The 17,549-nt window shown below is 39.4% G+C and overlaps 2 protein-coding genes across 3 annotated transcripts; both read right to left on the bottom strand.

Annotated features, from left to right (window-relative positions):
- Positions 1-3,722: 3,722 nt before the first annotated feature.
- ABCI1 (non-intrinsic ABC protein 10) lies at positions 3,723-12,541 on the bottom strand. 2 transcript variants are annotated; one of them, XM_077387420.1, is made up of 2 exons: positions 12,257-12,541; positions 3,723-4,764 (listed from the first exon to the last, which is right to left on the bottom strand). In XM_077387420.1, the coding sequence occupies exon 2, from the start codon at positions 4,684-4,686 to the stop codon at positions 4,015-4,017; it is 672 nt and encodes a 223-aa protein (XP_077243535.1). In that variant the 5' UTR covers positions 4,687-4,764; positions 12,257-12,541; the 3' UTR covers positions 3,723-4,014. The 2 variants fall into 2 exon arrangements, with proteins under 2 accessions (XP_077243535.1, XP_077243536.1); XM_077387421.1 differs by having other exon boundaries at positions 3,723-4,702.
- A 2,857-nt stretch (positions 12,542-15,398) lies between these two features.
- Positions 15,399-17,549, bottom strand: LOC143882602 (early nodulin-like protein 9). Its single transcript, XM_077386070.1, has 2 exons — positions 17,250-17,549; positions 15,399-16,117 (listed from the first exon to the last, which is right to left on the bottom strand). The coding sequence occupies exons 1-2, from the start codon at positions 17,455-17,457 to the stop codon at positions 15,687-15,689; spliced, it is 639 nt and encodes a 212-aa protein (XP_077242185.1). The 5' UTR covers positions 17,458-17,549; the 3' UTR covers positions 15,399-15,686.

Below are 17,549 nucleotides of genomic sequence, written 5' to 3'. Positions count from 1 at the left end.
GCAACCATGAAAAAAATATTCCATAGAATATTAGTAGGGCTAGTTGAGAGTGATGGGCAGAGAGGGAGAGACTTTGAGGGAATGGGAGAGAGGGAGCATGAAAAGCCCCAAAAAAACAGGGAAAAAAAATACTCAACTTGACGTTGGGTATTTTCCCCCACTGTTTTTAGGGATATCTCCTGCTCTCTCTACTCATATCCTCTGAAGCCTCTCCTCCTTCCTTCTCAGATCATATTTCTCAGTTGGGCCATGAATATTTCATGAAAAATATTTCTATGTTGCCAAACAGGCAAACATGTCCTAAAATTACATATTTTGGTCTATAAATAGACCACCAGCTCATTTTATAAAGTCACCCGTTTGGGTAGTATTGATCAGGCAACACCAATTGAAAGGAGCATTTAAGGCCTACAAGAAGCCAAGAGAAGGGTCTTCCTCAGTCCTAAAACAAGTATGGGTTTGTAATCATAGCCAAACTCAGAACGCAAATCTATAAGCTGTATTCACTATTTTCTGCACTAAACTTTGTGTTCATGATATGTAATTCCAAGCAATCAATTATGAAAGCCCCTCTTTTGTGCAAAATAACATGGTTATTTCCTAGTTATTAATCTATAGTCCCCGTGTGTGCCACGAATAGAAGTCTGCCCCATTTTGTTGGCCCCGCCATGATTGGATGATCTTAGCCCCTTGATCTATTGGGCCTCGTTTAATGAAGTTCAGACAAGAGAAGCTAGAGCATTGAATTTTGTAGGCCCTAACCTTATGAATGAGATCTCCACCGGGCAAGGAACTAGGACCATATAGTTTGTCTCGTGATGGCCCACCAGATCAACGGTCCTGATTACAAATATGTATCCTCAAGCGGGATCCAATGCCGCTTGTTGGGATTGATTCCACGTAGTCAGGATCCCATTACATGTTTGTCCCAAACGACCTTCCTCATGTTCCCATGTGCTCCCAAATCGGGATATATCATTTATCAAATAATACTGGGTAATTTTGTCATTTAAAAATGACAATGTACTGTCAGGTAGGAGACATACATACTATGAATAGCTGTTAGAATGCTCCCTAACACAGGTGTGCCCCTAACGGCTCTCATTGGTTCATGAGAAGTAATATTTATTTTTCTCTGAAATGGTGGAATTTTATTAGATAAGCTAGGCCAAGACCAAGATGCCATGGCTCAAGATGCATATCAAAAATCTCTAAATCTCTAAATCCAATAATTGGTTTGGGGCTTACAATCGGTTGTCACAATATAGAACGAAGAGTCCGTAAATGAACACACGGTACAATAGGGAGAGCTGTCAAGAACATCCTTAACACTAGCGTGTCTTCTAGCAACGCTTTTGGTTGCACAAAAGCCGGGATGGGTTAAGGGTTTTGCTTGGCATTTGGGTGCCACATCAGTAAAAACTCCTTGTTTGGTCACCAATTTAGCATTGAAATTTCTAAATTTATCACATATGTCTCCTAGTTAATCATTGCATGTCTATAATGTATCAGCCTCTTCCCTTGCAAAATATCTAAGCCCAAAACCACAAATAGGTGGACTTTTGCTTGAATTACTTGGGAATGATGCTCTTTATCCCTTCCCTCTCTCTTCTCTCTTCTCTCTGTCTACACCGGTAATGACACCCCCTGCTACTAATCTACAAAGTTGACAAACAAACACAACTTACCACTATTCTCCGAGCTAAGTTCTAGGCCAATCTAATGCTTGTCTTATCACCGTTGACTACGCATTCCACTACTCTCCGTGTGTGTGTGTGTGAGGGAGAGAGAGATGTGGCCTAGAAAGTAGAACGTCAGCACAGTGGCAGCATTTAAGATTTTCCTGCTATAGACAGGTGGGTGGAAAGTAAAACGTCAGTGCAGAGGCAGCATTTAAGATTTTCTGCTGTCCTTTAGAAAAATAGATAAGGTGGGGTCAAAATGTAACGTAAAAATTTCAACCTTTCTTGTAGAACATGAAAAAGTCCTTGTTTTTGTTCCATGAAAAGTCCCCCAATCGGCGGGACTCATTCGTGACCACAGCAAAAGGAAGGACATTCTATCAAAGTAAGAATAACAAATTTTGACTCAAAAGTCTATGGATACTTTTGAGTGAAATGGTCTTGCCCAGTTGCCACTCTTTTATGAGGGGAATTGATATATTCGCCCCAACTTTTTTACTTGGGACAGTCCCCTCGGATGTAAAATAGTAGTCATAAATACACTACAGGAGGCTGTCCCCAAGTAAAAAATTGAAAATAGGGCTTTTTGTAAAAGAGGCTTTTTATAAAAGCTGTCTCCTACTCTGCCTTATTTGCAAAAGCTGTATTCTAGGTTTAACATTTACAAATGGAGTACAAGTTGGTGTACTCCAAAGAAAATTAAGGGCGGGCAAAAGTACAATGATTCAAACTATTCATCTACAACATGTAACAAAGTCTCAAAGATCTTCGTCTATAATTAACCCACTATCACTAGAGATGTTCACCTGCCATTGGCATTCCCTAATAATCAATATGCAGGACACATTACAAGGACATGATCATTCAAAATGGGAGATTTTAGGGCATGAGTTCTCTACAATGATTCCCATATGAACACTTTGGATCATTGAATGAGTGTACCCATCTCTTTACTTCTAATTGCCCTTCTTTTTCTTTAATAAGTTCACTGATAATTGATGTTGGAAATAGAACATTTAGCATCTTCTGGCCTAATAATTGGTGAGGGGACTCCACCCTACTAGCAGGCATTACCAACCGTTTTAATAAAGCAATTAAAAACCACTATGACAAAATACATCTATAGCTCTTATGGTACTAACACTCTTTATCAATGATCATGAGGGAAGGAGTGTCTATGCATGCTTCCAATGAATTTATCACTCTTTCTTCCCTATTCCAATAGATTTTTATTCCTAGGGCGGCATATGGGAAAACAAATTTTACGTCCATTTTTTAGTGGAAAATGCTTAAAATTTTTATTCCTAGGGCTCTGTTTCTTTGGACGAAAAATAGGTGAAAACAAATCTTACAGCCATTTCTAAGTGGAAAATGCTTAAAAATGTTTCATCCAATTTATGTTAGAAACAGATCCTAAAGAGAAATTCAAGATGAAGTTATATGGTCTCTAGAAAGTCCGAGGCAATTTTAAATTAAGTCTTTTGCCCTTTTCAGTCTACTAATTCTACCCACTTCAATAGCTGTGAAGATTCCTAATATTCCTTATATTTTGAATCTCGGTCCTTCCCCAGCCATCCTTTTTTCTTTCGGTAGTAATGCAAGAAAAGAATATTACTGTAATCAGCTTCTCTATAGGAAGATTGTCGACTTTAGAGAATGTTTATTGCATAAATTATGTTGAATCAGTGACCCAATCTCTTATTAGGATATACTGAAAACACTTCTAGTCAATCATCCCCTCTTTCTCCCATACAATAAATTTGACGTTGAAAATGAGTTCTCTACTTTCTTCCAGCTTGATTAAAGAAAGCATTTTAAAGAAGCTTGCCATAGACTCTAAACTCCGTGTCTATATGCAAGCCATGCAATTTCTACCCATCTAATGAACTCTTAAGAGGATGAGAAGCCAATATCTAGTTTATGTAATTCCAGCATGATTATCTCACTTCTAGTGGCAGTTTTTAATCCAAATGTAGCGCCGAGGGCTGCAAAATGCAAAATGCAAAATGCCCATCATAGATAAAGCCAGTAATCCAAATCAGAACACTAAATCAATCGTTGTTTATTAAAAATGATTCTTTAAAAATGAAAATTTGGGAAACACACATGCTACACAACAGCCCCAGTAGTATGCCCACCTTGGCAAATAGTTTCCAGCAACTAGGTTTTTTCTAGTCCTGAAAAAAGTAGCTTCCCCAGGTTCTTTCATTTCAGAAACAGGGGTAACTTTACGAAAATGACTAAAAAGCAAGCATAACAAATTAATAATGCCTATAAAAATGTTAAAATAAAATCACTTTAGTACAAGGATTCTCCTCTGAGTCAAGGCAGATCAGAGCAGATCAACTGTGCTCAGCTTCCTTGGGAACCTCTCCGGCAACCTCAAACACATGGCGTCCTCGATCTCAATCGGTAAATGCGTTGCAACAAATACAATCCCACCCTTCTTCCTATGATCTGAGATTATATATTCCAACAATCTGACCCCCTCAGCATCCAATGCCACCGATGGCTCATCAAGCAACCAGATAGGCCGATCAATCGCTAGCAATCTAGCCAATTGAAGCCGCTTTCGTTGCCCCATCGAGAGTTTCCTTGCCTTCTCCTTCACAAGGCGTCCGAGCCCCATAAACTCAAGAGCTCCCACCGATTTCCCATGCTTCCCTTCCAAGATTTCAAACCACTCAACATTCTCTAACACAGAGAGCTTGTCCTTGATGGCATCTTTCAATGAAAGCCAATTGAGCTGGAGCCGGTATTGTTGGAAGACGCCAGCGTCAGTGATGTCATGACCATTCCAAAGTATTTCTCCTGCGGAGGGGCGAGAGAATCCAGCTAGCATGCGAAGGAAGGTAGATTTGCCGGAGCCATTGGCGCCTGTTAGCATCAGTGCACTTCCGTCATGAACAGAAACATTGACGTTGCGGAGCACATTCTGGGAATTTCGCATGCAGGAGACATTGTTGAGGAGGATGCGCGGGAGGGGTGTCTTGTTGAGGGGCATCAGTTTTTGAATTTTACTAAAAAAAAAAAAAAAATCTACTTGTAGCTTTTGGATTAGAATCAGAATTTTTCTATAATCCTGCAGGAAAAAATGCAGCAACATTGCAAGTTGAGAATCCATAATAAATACAAGCAATCAGCACAAGTTTTAAACTAACATAATGAAGTCCAAACAAAAACATAGCAATGAAATATAGTAGTTCTCAGCGCAATTTGTGTGAGTAAACAGCTAGAATGCAATTTGATTGTACAACCAATTAGAAGCTTGACAAATCAAGATAATGTAGTGTATCAGCTAGTTTTCACAAGTTGTTATATACTAGAAATAAAAGCCAAGTACCATATCAATAATATGCAGCAAATCATAATCTCAGATCATAACATTTAGCATGCAGTAAGAGGCCAAACAAGTTTTTTCCCTGAATGAGGGAAAAGTTTATTAAGAAGCAAAAAAGCAAACCAGGACTTAAATGGTCAATGGACAGAAAAAAGAGGAAGAACCTGAAGAAAAAAAAAAGGCTGCCTATATAAGCTCTTCACGACTCTAAGAGGGAAATGATTGCTAGCAACGTTACCAAGGTTATTGAAGGAATTGCTATAAGAGATTTGTTTGAATCACTCCTGTGATAGCTACACTTCAGTAGTAACGATTAGTTTTATGCTGGTAAAGTAGTAAGTTTAGCTTAGTAGTAGTGATTAGTTTAATGATGTTGAATATTGAAGTTATGCATAAAAGGAACAAATGGTGCATAAAGCTGCTCTATGGGGGTGGTAATTGAAAGGATAGAACGGACACAAGCAGCACGAAGAAAAGATACTTGTCTTTTGGTGGCAGAAGTACTCTAGCCAAAGCGGCATTATACAACCTTCCGGTATATTTCTTATCACTCTATAAAGTGCCGCCAAAATGAGAAAGAAAATAGAAAAGCTACAAAGAGATTTTTTATGGGAAGGGGGAGAGAGTGAGAGAGCTTAAACATCTAATGATTTGGAGAAAAGTAAGTCGGTTGAAGGAGTATGGTAGGCTAGGTATCGACAACATAAAAATGATAAACAAAGCTTTCCTGGGTAAATGGCTGTGGAGATTCGGGGAAGAGAAATCCTCATTGTGGCATCAAATCATTGGGGATAAATACGGGAGGGGTTGGGGGTCTGGGAGAGTAGAGACTCGTCTTTAGGAAAAGGGTCAGGTGCATGGCAGTCTATATGCAACTCCAGGTCCGAGTATGGACTCTTGGTTAGGTTTGTAGTGGGGAGTGGGGAGGGGACAAAATTTTGGGTAGTGGAATTAGTAGCCTATCTATACTTCTAACCCGCCTTAACTCTTGTTATTGTTCTCATGATCTTGAGAACCGAAGAGTTTAGATCCCAAACACGTCCGGTTTCTTTTCAGTTTGTTCATTCTTCTCCATGTTGGCATCATTGAATAGGGAAGACTCTCAGTGTATAAGGATTTGAAAAGCGGCGGCACTACCTAGAGTGACGGCTTTCGCTTGGATGGTAGCATGGAGAAGGATAGATACATGTGTGACCGGCTCAAAAGGAGGAATGTTCAAATGGCGAGTATATGTGTAATTTGCTTATGTAATGAAGAATCATCAGATCGTTTGGAGATGTAGGCCGGGCAATGTGGAGATTGATACAATACGTCATAATTTGGCATCTTTGGAAAGAAAGGAACAACCACATCTTTAATCCACCACCAATTGGGTAAATTAAGCTAAACTTTGACAGAGCTTAAAAGGAAATCCGGGTCTTGAACATGTCACGGCCTTTTCTGGAACTCAAATAGGCGATTTCTTCTTTCCCAGGTGCAGCAAGTATTTGTGATGCCAATGAAGTGGAAGAGCGAGCCCTTTCATGGGGATTGAGATGGTTTGCAGCACACTAATCTGGTCAACTACTTATTGAAAGGGACTCGAAAAACGTCATATCCTGGGTAAGCAATAAAGTGGTAAGCCCGTGGATGCTACTGGACCTCATCTCTGAAATTAGGGACCTAGTAGCAACAATTGCACCAAAGTTTGAACACATGCACACATTTGCTAATGAAGGGGCTGACAATTCAGCTAAAGACGGAGCGGAAAGGGAGCTAGTAGTACGCTGTAATTGGAGTCTCATCTTTTCACTGCAGCGGGGCTAACTATTGGAGTATAAGGAAAGGACTAGCCGTTCGAACTCGTACCAGTTACCTGAGAACTGTTAAATTCCATCTGAGATATGACATTTTGCGCTAATTAATCCGGAGAGGTCTCGTTATGCTGTCATATGCGAGGAAAAGGATGGCTATACAGCTCAATAGCATTCTTCTGTAAGATAGTGCATACCCAATTTCCTGCTTCCATAATGCTTCAGTCCAGTAAATTGGGGATGCATGTTGAGGTGAATGACATAGTTATGGCCTGGTTTGAGAAGGGGTGGGGTAAAACAGAGGGAAGGGATCAGGTGTAAGACTTTAACAGGCTGGGATATGCATATAGATGTTGCTTTCTCTCTTGGTGTGGCGTAGCTGTTCACATGAGTAGGATGCCTAGACCCTGTTGTTCTAATACAGTTATTGCCATTTTAATAAAACTTGTAATCTTTCGAAAAAAATGAACTACAATGAAATGCAAAACATCCAGCACACGGTAAGAGGCTAAACAAGGTTTTCCCCCCTGAATGATGGAGAAGTTCATTAGAAAGCAAACCAGGACCGAAATGGTCAATGGAAAAAAAGGAGGAAGAATTAAAAAAAAAAAAAACTGCTTAAATAAGCTCTTCAAGAGGGAAATGATCGCTAACAAGGTTATTGAAGGAATTGTTCGAGAACATCTATATTAGATTTCTTTGCATCATTCCTGGGTTTAGCTACACCCATTCAAAGTTCATAAGTTCAACGATGTACATGCTGAATACAGCTCAAACTATACAAGAGATCTGAATTGAGTATCACAACAAGTAGAGGGAAATGAGATTAAGATCAATACTTGGAACACTCCGGGAAATAATGGATTATCACAGTTCAGAATAGGGAAATCAGATTAAAGAATTGCAAGAAAAGGTTGACAAATGAAGGAAAATCTTAATGGATTTCATAACTGAAGCCTTCGGGCTTCGGCATCACGTTAGGATCCTTATGGAACCTCATCATTGAGAGGATGGAGAAAAAAAGTGGCATTGTGAAGTGGTTAGAAATAACTCTCTCCTTAGGGGTCACATCACCATAGTCAAGGCTGCACTGTCAAACTTGCCAGCCTATTTCATGTCTTTGTTTAAAATTCCAGAGGGGACAGAGAAAAGAATAAAAAAGGCTCAACACAATTTCCTTTAGGAAGGGAAAGTAGAAGGGAAAAGGGTAAAACATTTAGTGAAGTGGGATGTGGTGCGTCTTCCTAAAGGAGTGTGATCTGGGCATTACAAACTTGGTGACTAGAAATAAAGCTATCTTGGGTAAATGGTTGTGGGAGTTTGGAAAGGAAAATGGTTATAGGAAGAAAATAAGGGGAGGAAAGGGAAGGGTGGGATATTGGTAGATTAGGTAGACGTTAGGGCTTATGAGCTTGGAAGTCCGTTCGTTGTCAGATTTTCTATTCGCTCACCCATATATCTAGATTTAGGATAGGGAATGAGAAGAGGGTGGCAAGCGCCCACGGTCCCAAGTCTTCTAGAGCCTCTTTAGGATTCCGAGATAAAATGCTTGTATTTTCAACTGTTATGAGAGGGTGGGTGAGGCTAGGGGGAGGGATGTTGGGTGTTGGGTTTTCTATAGGAACCTCAATAACCATAAATTTGATACTCTAGTCAACTTGCTCTATATTTTGGAAGGGTGTTTTTTCTTTCATGGTTGGACGGATCGCTTCGCCGTCAAATCACTCCACGGATATCTCATCCCAACAAAGTTGTCATCATTCCAATGGAGGAAAATTTTGTTGGCTGCAACACCAACCAGAATTCGAGCTTTTTCGTGGACGATCATGCTCAAGAACATATGGTGGATAGACTCCAGAAGCACAAGTTTCATATGGCGAACAAATGCATTATTTGCTTGGATGAGAAAGAATCCATCGACCACTTATTCCTACATTGCAAAGTGACTTGGGATATTTGGGATAACTTGTATGACTGGTTTGGTCTACATTGGGATCACTATAAATCAGTCAAGGGCCCTTTTTTATTGATGAGAGGTTTTATTAATGGAGAAAAAACATGACTGACGACCAAATCAGTCAAGGGCCTCATGGAAAATTTCTCTCTAAATGGAATTTGTCCCAAACATGACATGCTTTCTCAAGTATATCAATATTTGCTCTCGTTATTGGTTGTGTGGGCAATCTTGGGTCTTTTTTTCTTTTGAATGGCAATAATTTATTAAAAGAGTGCACAGCCCAGTAGACTAAGAAGGTAAAAAATGAAGGCAAAAAAGAAAAAAACCAAAACTGACATGACCCCAAGGAAGAAAATAAAAAACAAACTCTAAATTTAGCATGTCAATCCCATTGCGAGTGAGTTGGTCAGCCTCACAGTGTGACCCTGAGTAGGATCCAATATCTCTTCTATCTATTGCATCAATGAATCTCCACAGATAATAAGCCCCAAGATTCATCCACTTGATGATATTATTTGAGTCACCTTCTACAATCAACTTGCCGAGATTTCTAAGATCAACTTTACGAATTCCAGCAAGTAAAGCTTGTACTTGAGCCTTGTTAGCATCTTTGTCAGCTATAAGCTAAGAGAAAGCTCACTTTGTATCTACATCCTCATTTTGAAGAAGTCATCCCGCTCTAGTAGAGCTCCCCCTAATAGAAGCATCAGAGTTCAACTTAATTTGTCCAATAGCAGGAGGGAACTATCTAGGAGTGGGGGTATGGGACCATGATTTTATCCGAGCAAACCTCAGCCCAGGATCATCTCATGGTAGATTTGGATCTTTCCCTAAAACCTGGGAGAACTCCAACTCAATGGACAATCCTCATTTTGAAGAAGTCATCCCACTCTATGGAAACAGGTACAGATCGGAGTGTTAGGATCATGCCATGGAGATGATTTAAGTGGTACGACCTATTTACGTTGTGGCCCATCAAATGAACGGTTTGTATCATCCCAAGAAGTGGGCCCCGCTGTACTTTCCATCCATCAAATGAACGATTTGGATCATCCCAAGAAGTGGGCCGCAGTGTACATTCTGAAAAAATGCTAGACTTCATGAGGACACATCATATAAAACATCGTGTAAAAACATGGGTCCCTCCACATAATCACAAGTAAGAATAAGAAAGCTAATACCCAATTAAATACGCTTTAGTAGAAAAACCTAAAAAAACGCAGTTGCCTAACACACCCAATTTTTTCATATTACCGGATCCATAAAACCTAAAGTCCTTCACACCTCAATCATCAACAACCTATGGATCAATATATAAGCTTATTAACAACTAAAGGCACATGGAATTGTCATAGAATCAAATTGCGGCAGAGATAAGAAGAATCCCAGGCGAGCTGAAATCGAGAAAAGAGAAGTACAATGAAACACAAGTGAATTCATCAAATTGTTTTAGGATCAGGTGAAGAAGATTAAAAGTAGATCGTATATTGATCGACATGTGCAAGTAGAGAAAGAGCTCGTAGTGGATAGGAGAGTTCATTTGCCTACGTTGGAGGATCGACACAAAGATCCAACGTCCGCTTGAGAGAGAGAGAATCTATTATGGCCCTAAGTGGGGGTCTACCTAGGTATGAGACTATATAGGACACGGCAAAATATGGGACAGTTTTAAATAGTCTAGACTAACGTCTTCCATCAGTGGAGAGGAAAGCTGCCAGAGTGTAGTTACCATAGAGTAGGCCACCGCAGAAGAGGCGACCCGTGGAAATAGCTACATGAAAAAAAGGCCAAAGTGAAGCCACCATAGAGTAGGCCGATTTGTTTATTATCAATGGAATTTCATCTTCTTAGGAAGGTACTCTGCTCTTTGTAGTTTGTAGATTCAACGAGCAGAGTACCAACAAAAAATGAGGGGGGGGGGGGGGGGGGTGTTAGGGGGAAGGAAACAAAGGGATGGCCACATTATGGAGCCCTGAAAGCTATAACCTCACAGAAATAGGAAAATTACATGAAGACACACATTTGTTTTTTGTCTAAAGGTAAGGAAACTGACGTGGCAAAACGGAGAGGAAAAGAAAAGAAACACGATGTGAAACCTGTGAGATGGATTGCCTGGAAACCTTATAGAAACTAAACAAAAAATATAGAAAGATGTGTTCAGTTGCATAGAAACTCACCATAAACATTCCAACCATCATGTGGAACATAAAATGGGATAGTCTAGACATGTAAAATGGGGACCACATAGTATAAACCCCACAAATATGGCCAAAATACGTGGGTCCAACAAATGTTTTACAATCTAAAATTTAAATTAACATGGATTCCAAACATACTGCCCAAGTTAAGCTAAAATAGATGAGCAAGAGCCAATCTACTTCATCTCCTACGGTAAGTAGATCTCAAAATGACAGAAGTATTATATAGGTACATTCACAAGTATAGGGAAAAACTTAACGAGTAATACCAAGACCAAGAGGAGATACCAGTTTACAAAAGCACATTGTTACATAAGCTCATCAATTGCCATGTATAACAAGTCTATACCAAATGACAGAAGTACTACAGAAGCACATCCACACCCAAAAAACTCAACATACACATATACACAAGCATCGTTGCAACCAATAACACACCATAATCACAAATTACAACAAATCATGAAAATAAATCAAGATTACAACAACTCCAATTCTGAGTAACAAATACAATTTAAAAACAAGTCAAATGGGTAAAAAGCAATATATCTTACCACCAGTGAAATGGGTTCTAAAACGGGGTGTGGATTTCAAACAAATAGACAAATCCTAAATTACAAGGAACAAAAGGGTACTAAAACAGGGTGTGGATTTCAAGCAAATAGACAAGGGATGGGACTGGTAATTTCATTTGATTTTATCCTCCTTTTCTTATAATCAATCAATGAAGTTATCTAAATGGGTCTTCTTTAGATTGATGAGATTGTATTTCGTTTTTATTTTTTCAGCAGGGACAATTTCTTGATCCTTCAAGTTGTCATAGCAACATTGGCATGTTTTAGAGCCTTTGTACTATCAGATACACAATTTTTTACATACAAACTATTTATTTAGCTATTACCATTCAGTCCATCATTCGTCTGCAGTACCTCAGCCCTTCACCGGTACAAAAGAATAAAAACCCCTTTCTCCATTTAATCTTCTTGCTTTTTACCCATTTCTCGATTTATTCCAGGGAAAACCGTAAACCCAAGTTCATGCTACATTGCAAAACCCTAAACCTCAAAATCGAGTTCTATTGCAGAACCCTAAACCCCAAAATCGGACTCCATTGCAGAACCCTAAACCCCAAAATCGAACTCCAATGAAAAACCCTAAACCCCAACCGAAAATCCTAACAATGTTGCTTGGCTAAAACAATCTTTATTTAGGGTTTCAGAGGAACAGATAAAAAAAGGAAGAAGAAGTCTAAAAAACAGAGTGCAAGAGAGAGGTAGCGACTGTACCTGGAGGCGTCGAGAGGCGATGTCGAGCTTAGACTCCGATGGGGCAAGCCGCAGAATAGGAGAGAGAGGATCTTTCTATAAAAACAAGAAAAAGTCGAGGCAATACCTTTTTTCCCTGTTGACCAACGGTAATATAGACCTGGACAAATCTACCCGTGCCCGCGGGTCGACCCGACCCACCTGCAAATTTGAGTGACCCGTAAAAAATGACCCGCTGGTCACCCAACCCGCAAAAGCAGGGGTCAGGTCAACCCGCGAGTGCCCCCAATTCGTTTCTTCTTCTCCTCTTCCTCCTTTTTTTTTTTTTTTTTTTAAGTCATCAAGTGGCTGGAAAAGTAGAAATGGAATTAAAATTATAAAATAACCAATGGTTGAGATTGGATTGGAAAAACCCTAAGTATATACTATAAAGTATAAAGCAGTAAACAACCCCAAAAGGGGGCTTTCTATCTGTCGGTGAAAATAAAAAAACTGAAAAAAAGAAAGCAAAGTCACCAAAGCTGCAAAGGAGAAAAAAAAACCGATTTTAGGGTTTCAACTTCCATTCTTTCAAGGGCTAAACATGTATGGATCATCCTATGGAAATGATTCTAATAACTGCATTGAAAATCTTGGCTGATACTTTGATACCATAGGTTGATTCTTACCCTCTGTTATGAGCCCGAATCGGTTCGTAATGTGATTGATCTTCTTAGAGGGAAGATCGGCCTCTTGATCCACTGCGAGGGAAGGATCAGTCATCTTTTGTGCACAAGACACACTTTGTCAAACTAGTTAATTTCTTCATTCATTTCCATTACAGTAGCATGTGCTTATATGAAACACTTACAGAGAAATAACTAAATAAAGATTATCTTAATCTAAATTAGCATCATAATATATCCTAACTACTAAATATATAGCATCCTAAAATATCCTAACTAATAAATATATCAAATGTGGTAAGATATAATCTTATTTTCTAAAATGCCAAAGTAATTTATTCCACCCAAGCGGGTCTAGTCACGTAATATTCCACCCCCCTTGAAATCAACCTTGCCATTAAGGTTGGAGATTAAGCATTGGCCAAATAGCAAAAATTGAGATCTTGAGTAGGATTTTCCGTAATCCATCTCTCTTATCTTCTTTTTTCTCTCTTCCTTTCTTCTTCTCTTCGTCTTGAGATTGGTCACCATTTCGTACGTCGTCATCAATGGTTGATGCAACTCCATTTTCAAACTGATCCCATGGAGCCGTTCATCAAAGGTCATTAGTTTGGTTATTTTGGAATGATTTGGTTGTTGACGCACAGATGATTGTTGATGGGAATCATTTCGATGGCCTTGGACAGTTTGAGAAGAACGATAGGCTCTTCGGCAACGCCTTTTCTTTTATGGCCTTTTCGCCTTTTCTTCTATCTGATTTTTTTCGCTCTTATTCTTTTCTCTTATTTTTCTGTTTCGCCATTTCTTTTTCATCAAGCAGGACTTCCTAAACACCACGCTGATTTTGTTTAAGCCTTCTGCAAACCGCTGATGTACCTCCATCAATTCCACAACAAGAGCTTTGATCTTCTGAAAATCTTCGCGCATCGAATCTAAAGACGTAGCCATGATGCAAGATCGACCGCTCTGATACCAATTGTTACGAACCCGAATTGGTTCGTAACGTGATTGATATTCTTAGAGGGAAGATCGGCCTCTTGATCCACTTCGAGGGAAGGATCGGTCCTCCTTTCTGCACAAGACACACTTTCTCAAACTAGTTTCTTCATTCATTTTAATTACAGTAGCATATGCTTATATAAAGCACTTACAGATAAGCATAGAAAGATCTTGAAATATCATATGATAATAAGAGAAATAACTAAATAAAGATTATCTTAATCTAAATTACCATCATAATATATCCTAACTACTAAATATATAGCATCCTAAAATATCCTAACTACTGAATATATCAGATGTGGTAATATCTAATCTTATTTTCTAAAATACCGAAGTAATTTATTCCACCCCAAGCGGGACCCGTAAAGGCACGTAACACCCATCGATCTAAAGAGGGACTCACATTATCGAAACTTCTATAGATCGGACGGTTGAGATCATCCTATGGAAATGATTTTTGGGGCACATCCTATTTACGTTGTGGCCCATCAAATGGACGGTTTGGATCATCCTATCATCCTATGGTGTGGGCTGTACTGTCGATTTTGAAAATTTGGGCGTGAATTCATACATAGAAGGGGGCAAATTTATCACCGCCCAAAAACAGCAGGTAACCCGTGGGTTGACCCAACCCACCCGCACTTGGTGCGGCTCACCAGTTGCTGACCCGTAGGAATGCGGGTCATTTTTAACCCACACCCTGTGACCTGCAGGCAACCCGACCCAACCCGCCCGTTTGCCAGGTCTAAACGGAAAGAGGATTCAAGGAAATGAAGAGAACGCTCGAGGTGCAACTTGGGTCTCGTCCAACCCGATTTTTGCCCGAGTTGGGTGGCATTTCCTCGGGTTGGGTTAGGTTGAGAAAAAGCCAACCCGATTTAATTTTGGGTTGGGTTAGGGTTGAGGCCTTGGCAACACTTACCCGACCTCCATCCTTTTATTTTATCTTGACTTTCTTTGCGTTATGTTTTTTTTTCTTGTGTTTTTTTTTTGGTTTGACCGTAGGTGAACCCGAACCCAACGTGACTCAACCCGACCCAATTTTGGGGTAGATGGGTTAGGTTAGGGTTGAGAGATTTAGAGGCGGGTTGGGTTAGGATTGAACATCCTCAACCCAAGGCTCGGGTTAGGGATGAGGGAATGCTATTTTGGGTCGGGCTAAGGTTCACCTCAACCTGATCCAACCTGACCCGAGTTGCACCCCTAGGGAATGCTCATTTTCACCTTTTTTTTTAATTCCACGTCAGATATTCTAGGTTTCCAACTAAACTAACAAAACATGTAAAAAAATCTTTTTCACGGAAAAAAAAAGTGGCACCGAATGGACAAAACATGCTCAAATCACCCATTTACAGATTTTGTTGGTTAGTAATATCTCTGCAATCTAAATGCCCAATAGACAATTCTTAATAAAGTGGTACTCACTTGCATTTCATTGCTCATGACAATATCAAATTTTTATCCATGAAAATAAAAATAAATGAGAAAGACTTAGATTCACACAATAAAATTCTCTTTTATTTCATTTTTTTACATTATCTAAATGGCTAAGAGCCACGCAATCCAAGAAATAAATGGATTTCTCAAACTTTATTTCAAGTGTTACAAACCAATACCATAGATCAAGCCACACCTGGAAACCTGGCTATTTGAGCAACTCAAGGTGAAAATGAAAAAACAAATGCCAACTCCTCTCACACAAATCTCATAACGACCACATAACCCATATCGATTTATCAGACTCATAACAGCCAACCCTCACCTCCAAGCTATATACCATCAAATTACAAAACAAAGAGAAAAAATGATCCAAGAATAGCTCCAAAAGAACCCATGAAACTCACCACTATTGAAGAGGCTCCACTTGGAGGAGGGGGAGGAGGAGGATATTCTTTTCCAACAGGAGCCATTGATGGGGTGGTTTCTGCAGGAGGAGAGCCTGAAGGTTCAGAAGGAGAAGGAGGAGAAGCATTGCTTGGTGGGTTTGAGCTTGATGACTTGTTGCTCCTGTCTGCCATGACTACAACAGCTACCTTCTCATTTCTGTTACAATTTTCACCCACCCCACTTATAAAGTAGTATGCACCTGAATGGTTGAACTTGAATGAAGTGTTGCCATCTTTGAAAGATAAAAAGGGTGCTTCTGTGTTGCAATTGTTGTAGTCATCTTTGTTTACGTATAGCACTGAATCTTGGTCTGGTTGGTAGACAAACACTGCAAACATAAAATAGTTTTGAGTTGTAATTTTCGAGTATAAAATAATCTATTTTGAGTTGTAATTTTCAAGGAGAAAATAATCTGTTAGAATATATCAGATCTAGTGAAATCTAACCGTTGGATCATTAGGGTATCAGATTACGCAATTAAGCTAGAATTAGTAATTAGGTTACATTAGAAATTCTATTCTTATCACTATCTATTATTATTGTAATTTCTTTCTATGTGTGTCCCTTTGAGTGTTCTATATAAACACTCATTGGGGCTAATTATAATGTATTCAGATTAGCAAATGTCATTACTTTTACATGGAATCAGATCAGTCAATCATCCACCATCCATTCCAAAAGGGTCCCCAAGATAGTAGAATTATTATCTTGAATGGGTGTTCCATCCCAAGAATCAATCCAGAATGACCGGCTGATGTCAAACCATACACCAAATAATGAAGTATAGTCTATGCATGTTAAAGTATAAAAGAATAAATAACGCCTTTTCCAATAGCTTAAGCTTTTGAAGTAACTGGTAGTTTTACATGGTGTCAGAGCAAATGTCTGGGTTCAAACCTCCTTGATAGCGAAATCCAAATGCAATGGCCAAACTCAAAAGAGGGATTACATGTGCCACGTGTAGGCCAACCCTTAAAAGAGGGGCCACATGTGAGGGGGAGCCTTTGCTCCCTGTATCGGCTAATTAGTTAGTATTGGTTTATTCCTACCTCTATTGATTGATCAACCTATGGGATGGAATCTTGTCCTACCTAGCATCCATCTTTCATTCAAGCTATCTTACAAATTAATTTAACCACTTGTTAGGAGGAAAGGCCAAGTTACTGTGGTTTTCGGGCATGGAATTATAAAAGAATAAATAACGCTTTCTACAACAGCTTAAGCTTTTGGAGTAAAGCTGTTGGAGTAACTGGTAGTTTTAAAATGTACTGACCATAAACTCGAACACTTGGGCTCCATTTTCTTTAGGGCTAAAATGGGTGTAAAACAGATTGTATGGCCATTTTTTAAAGGGAAAAAGGCGTAAAATTTGTTTTATGCCCATTTTACGTTGAAAGAAACAGAGCTTTAGAGAAAAATCTAGCTTTGCATGCAATTCCTATTAAAAGTTATCAACTTACATAGAGAGTCTCCAATTTGGAACCTATTCATTTCTGCCCATTTGTTGTATGGCATTGCATTGGGATCAGTGGGCACTTTCCACTCATTAGTGCTCCCAACCCTGAACTCCGTTGCATCAGCCCTATGCATTAGCATTAGAAGAACAAAGGATGCGAAGGCATGAAATGCTTTGCTATGATGATGTAGTCTTAAAGTGGTGTTGGCCATGGAAAAAATTAAATGGGTTTTCTGCCAAAAGGAAGGGGACTCCAGCCAAAATAGGATGTCAGATTTCTGGAAGCTAAAGGGTTGACAGGGGA

Source organism: Tasmannia lanceolata, unplaced genomic scaffold (assembly GCF_043159265.1).
Source record: "Tasmannia lanceolata isolate RefF3 unplaced genomic scaffold, GAP_Taslan_0.1 ptg000008l, whole genome shotgun sequence".
NCBI lineage: Eukaryota > Viridiplantae > Streptophyta > Magnoliopsida > Canellales > Winteraceae > Tasmannia > Tasmannia lanceolata.
The sequence above is the reverse complement of the archived record's forward strand: the minus strand, read 5'-3'. Positions and strand labels throughout refer to the sequence as shown.

Coding starts and splice junctions, on each gene's coding strand:
- ABCI1 (XM_077387420.1), bottom strand. CDS start 4,686: ATGCCCCTCAACAAGACACCCCTCCCGCGCATCCTCCTCAACAATGTC.
- LOC143882602 (XM_077386070.1), bottom strand. CDS start 17,457: ATGGCCAACACCACTTTAAGACTACATCATCATAGCAAAGCATTTCAT. Junction 16,118..17,249: donor CCAAATTGGAGACTCTCTAT/GTAAGTTGATAA, acceptor TTATGTTTGCAG/TGTTTGTCTACCAACCAGAC.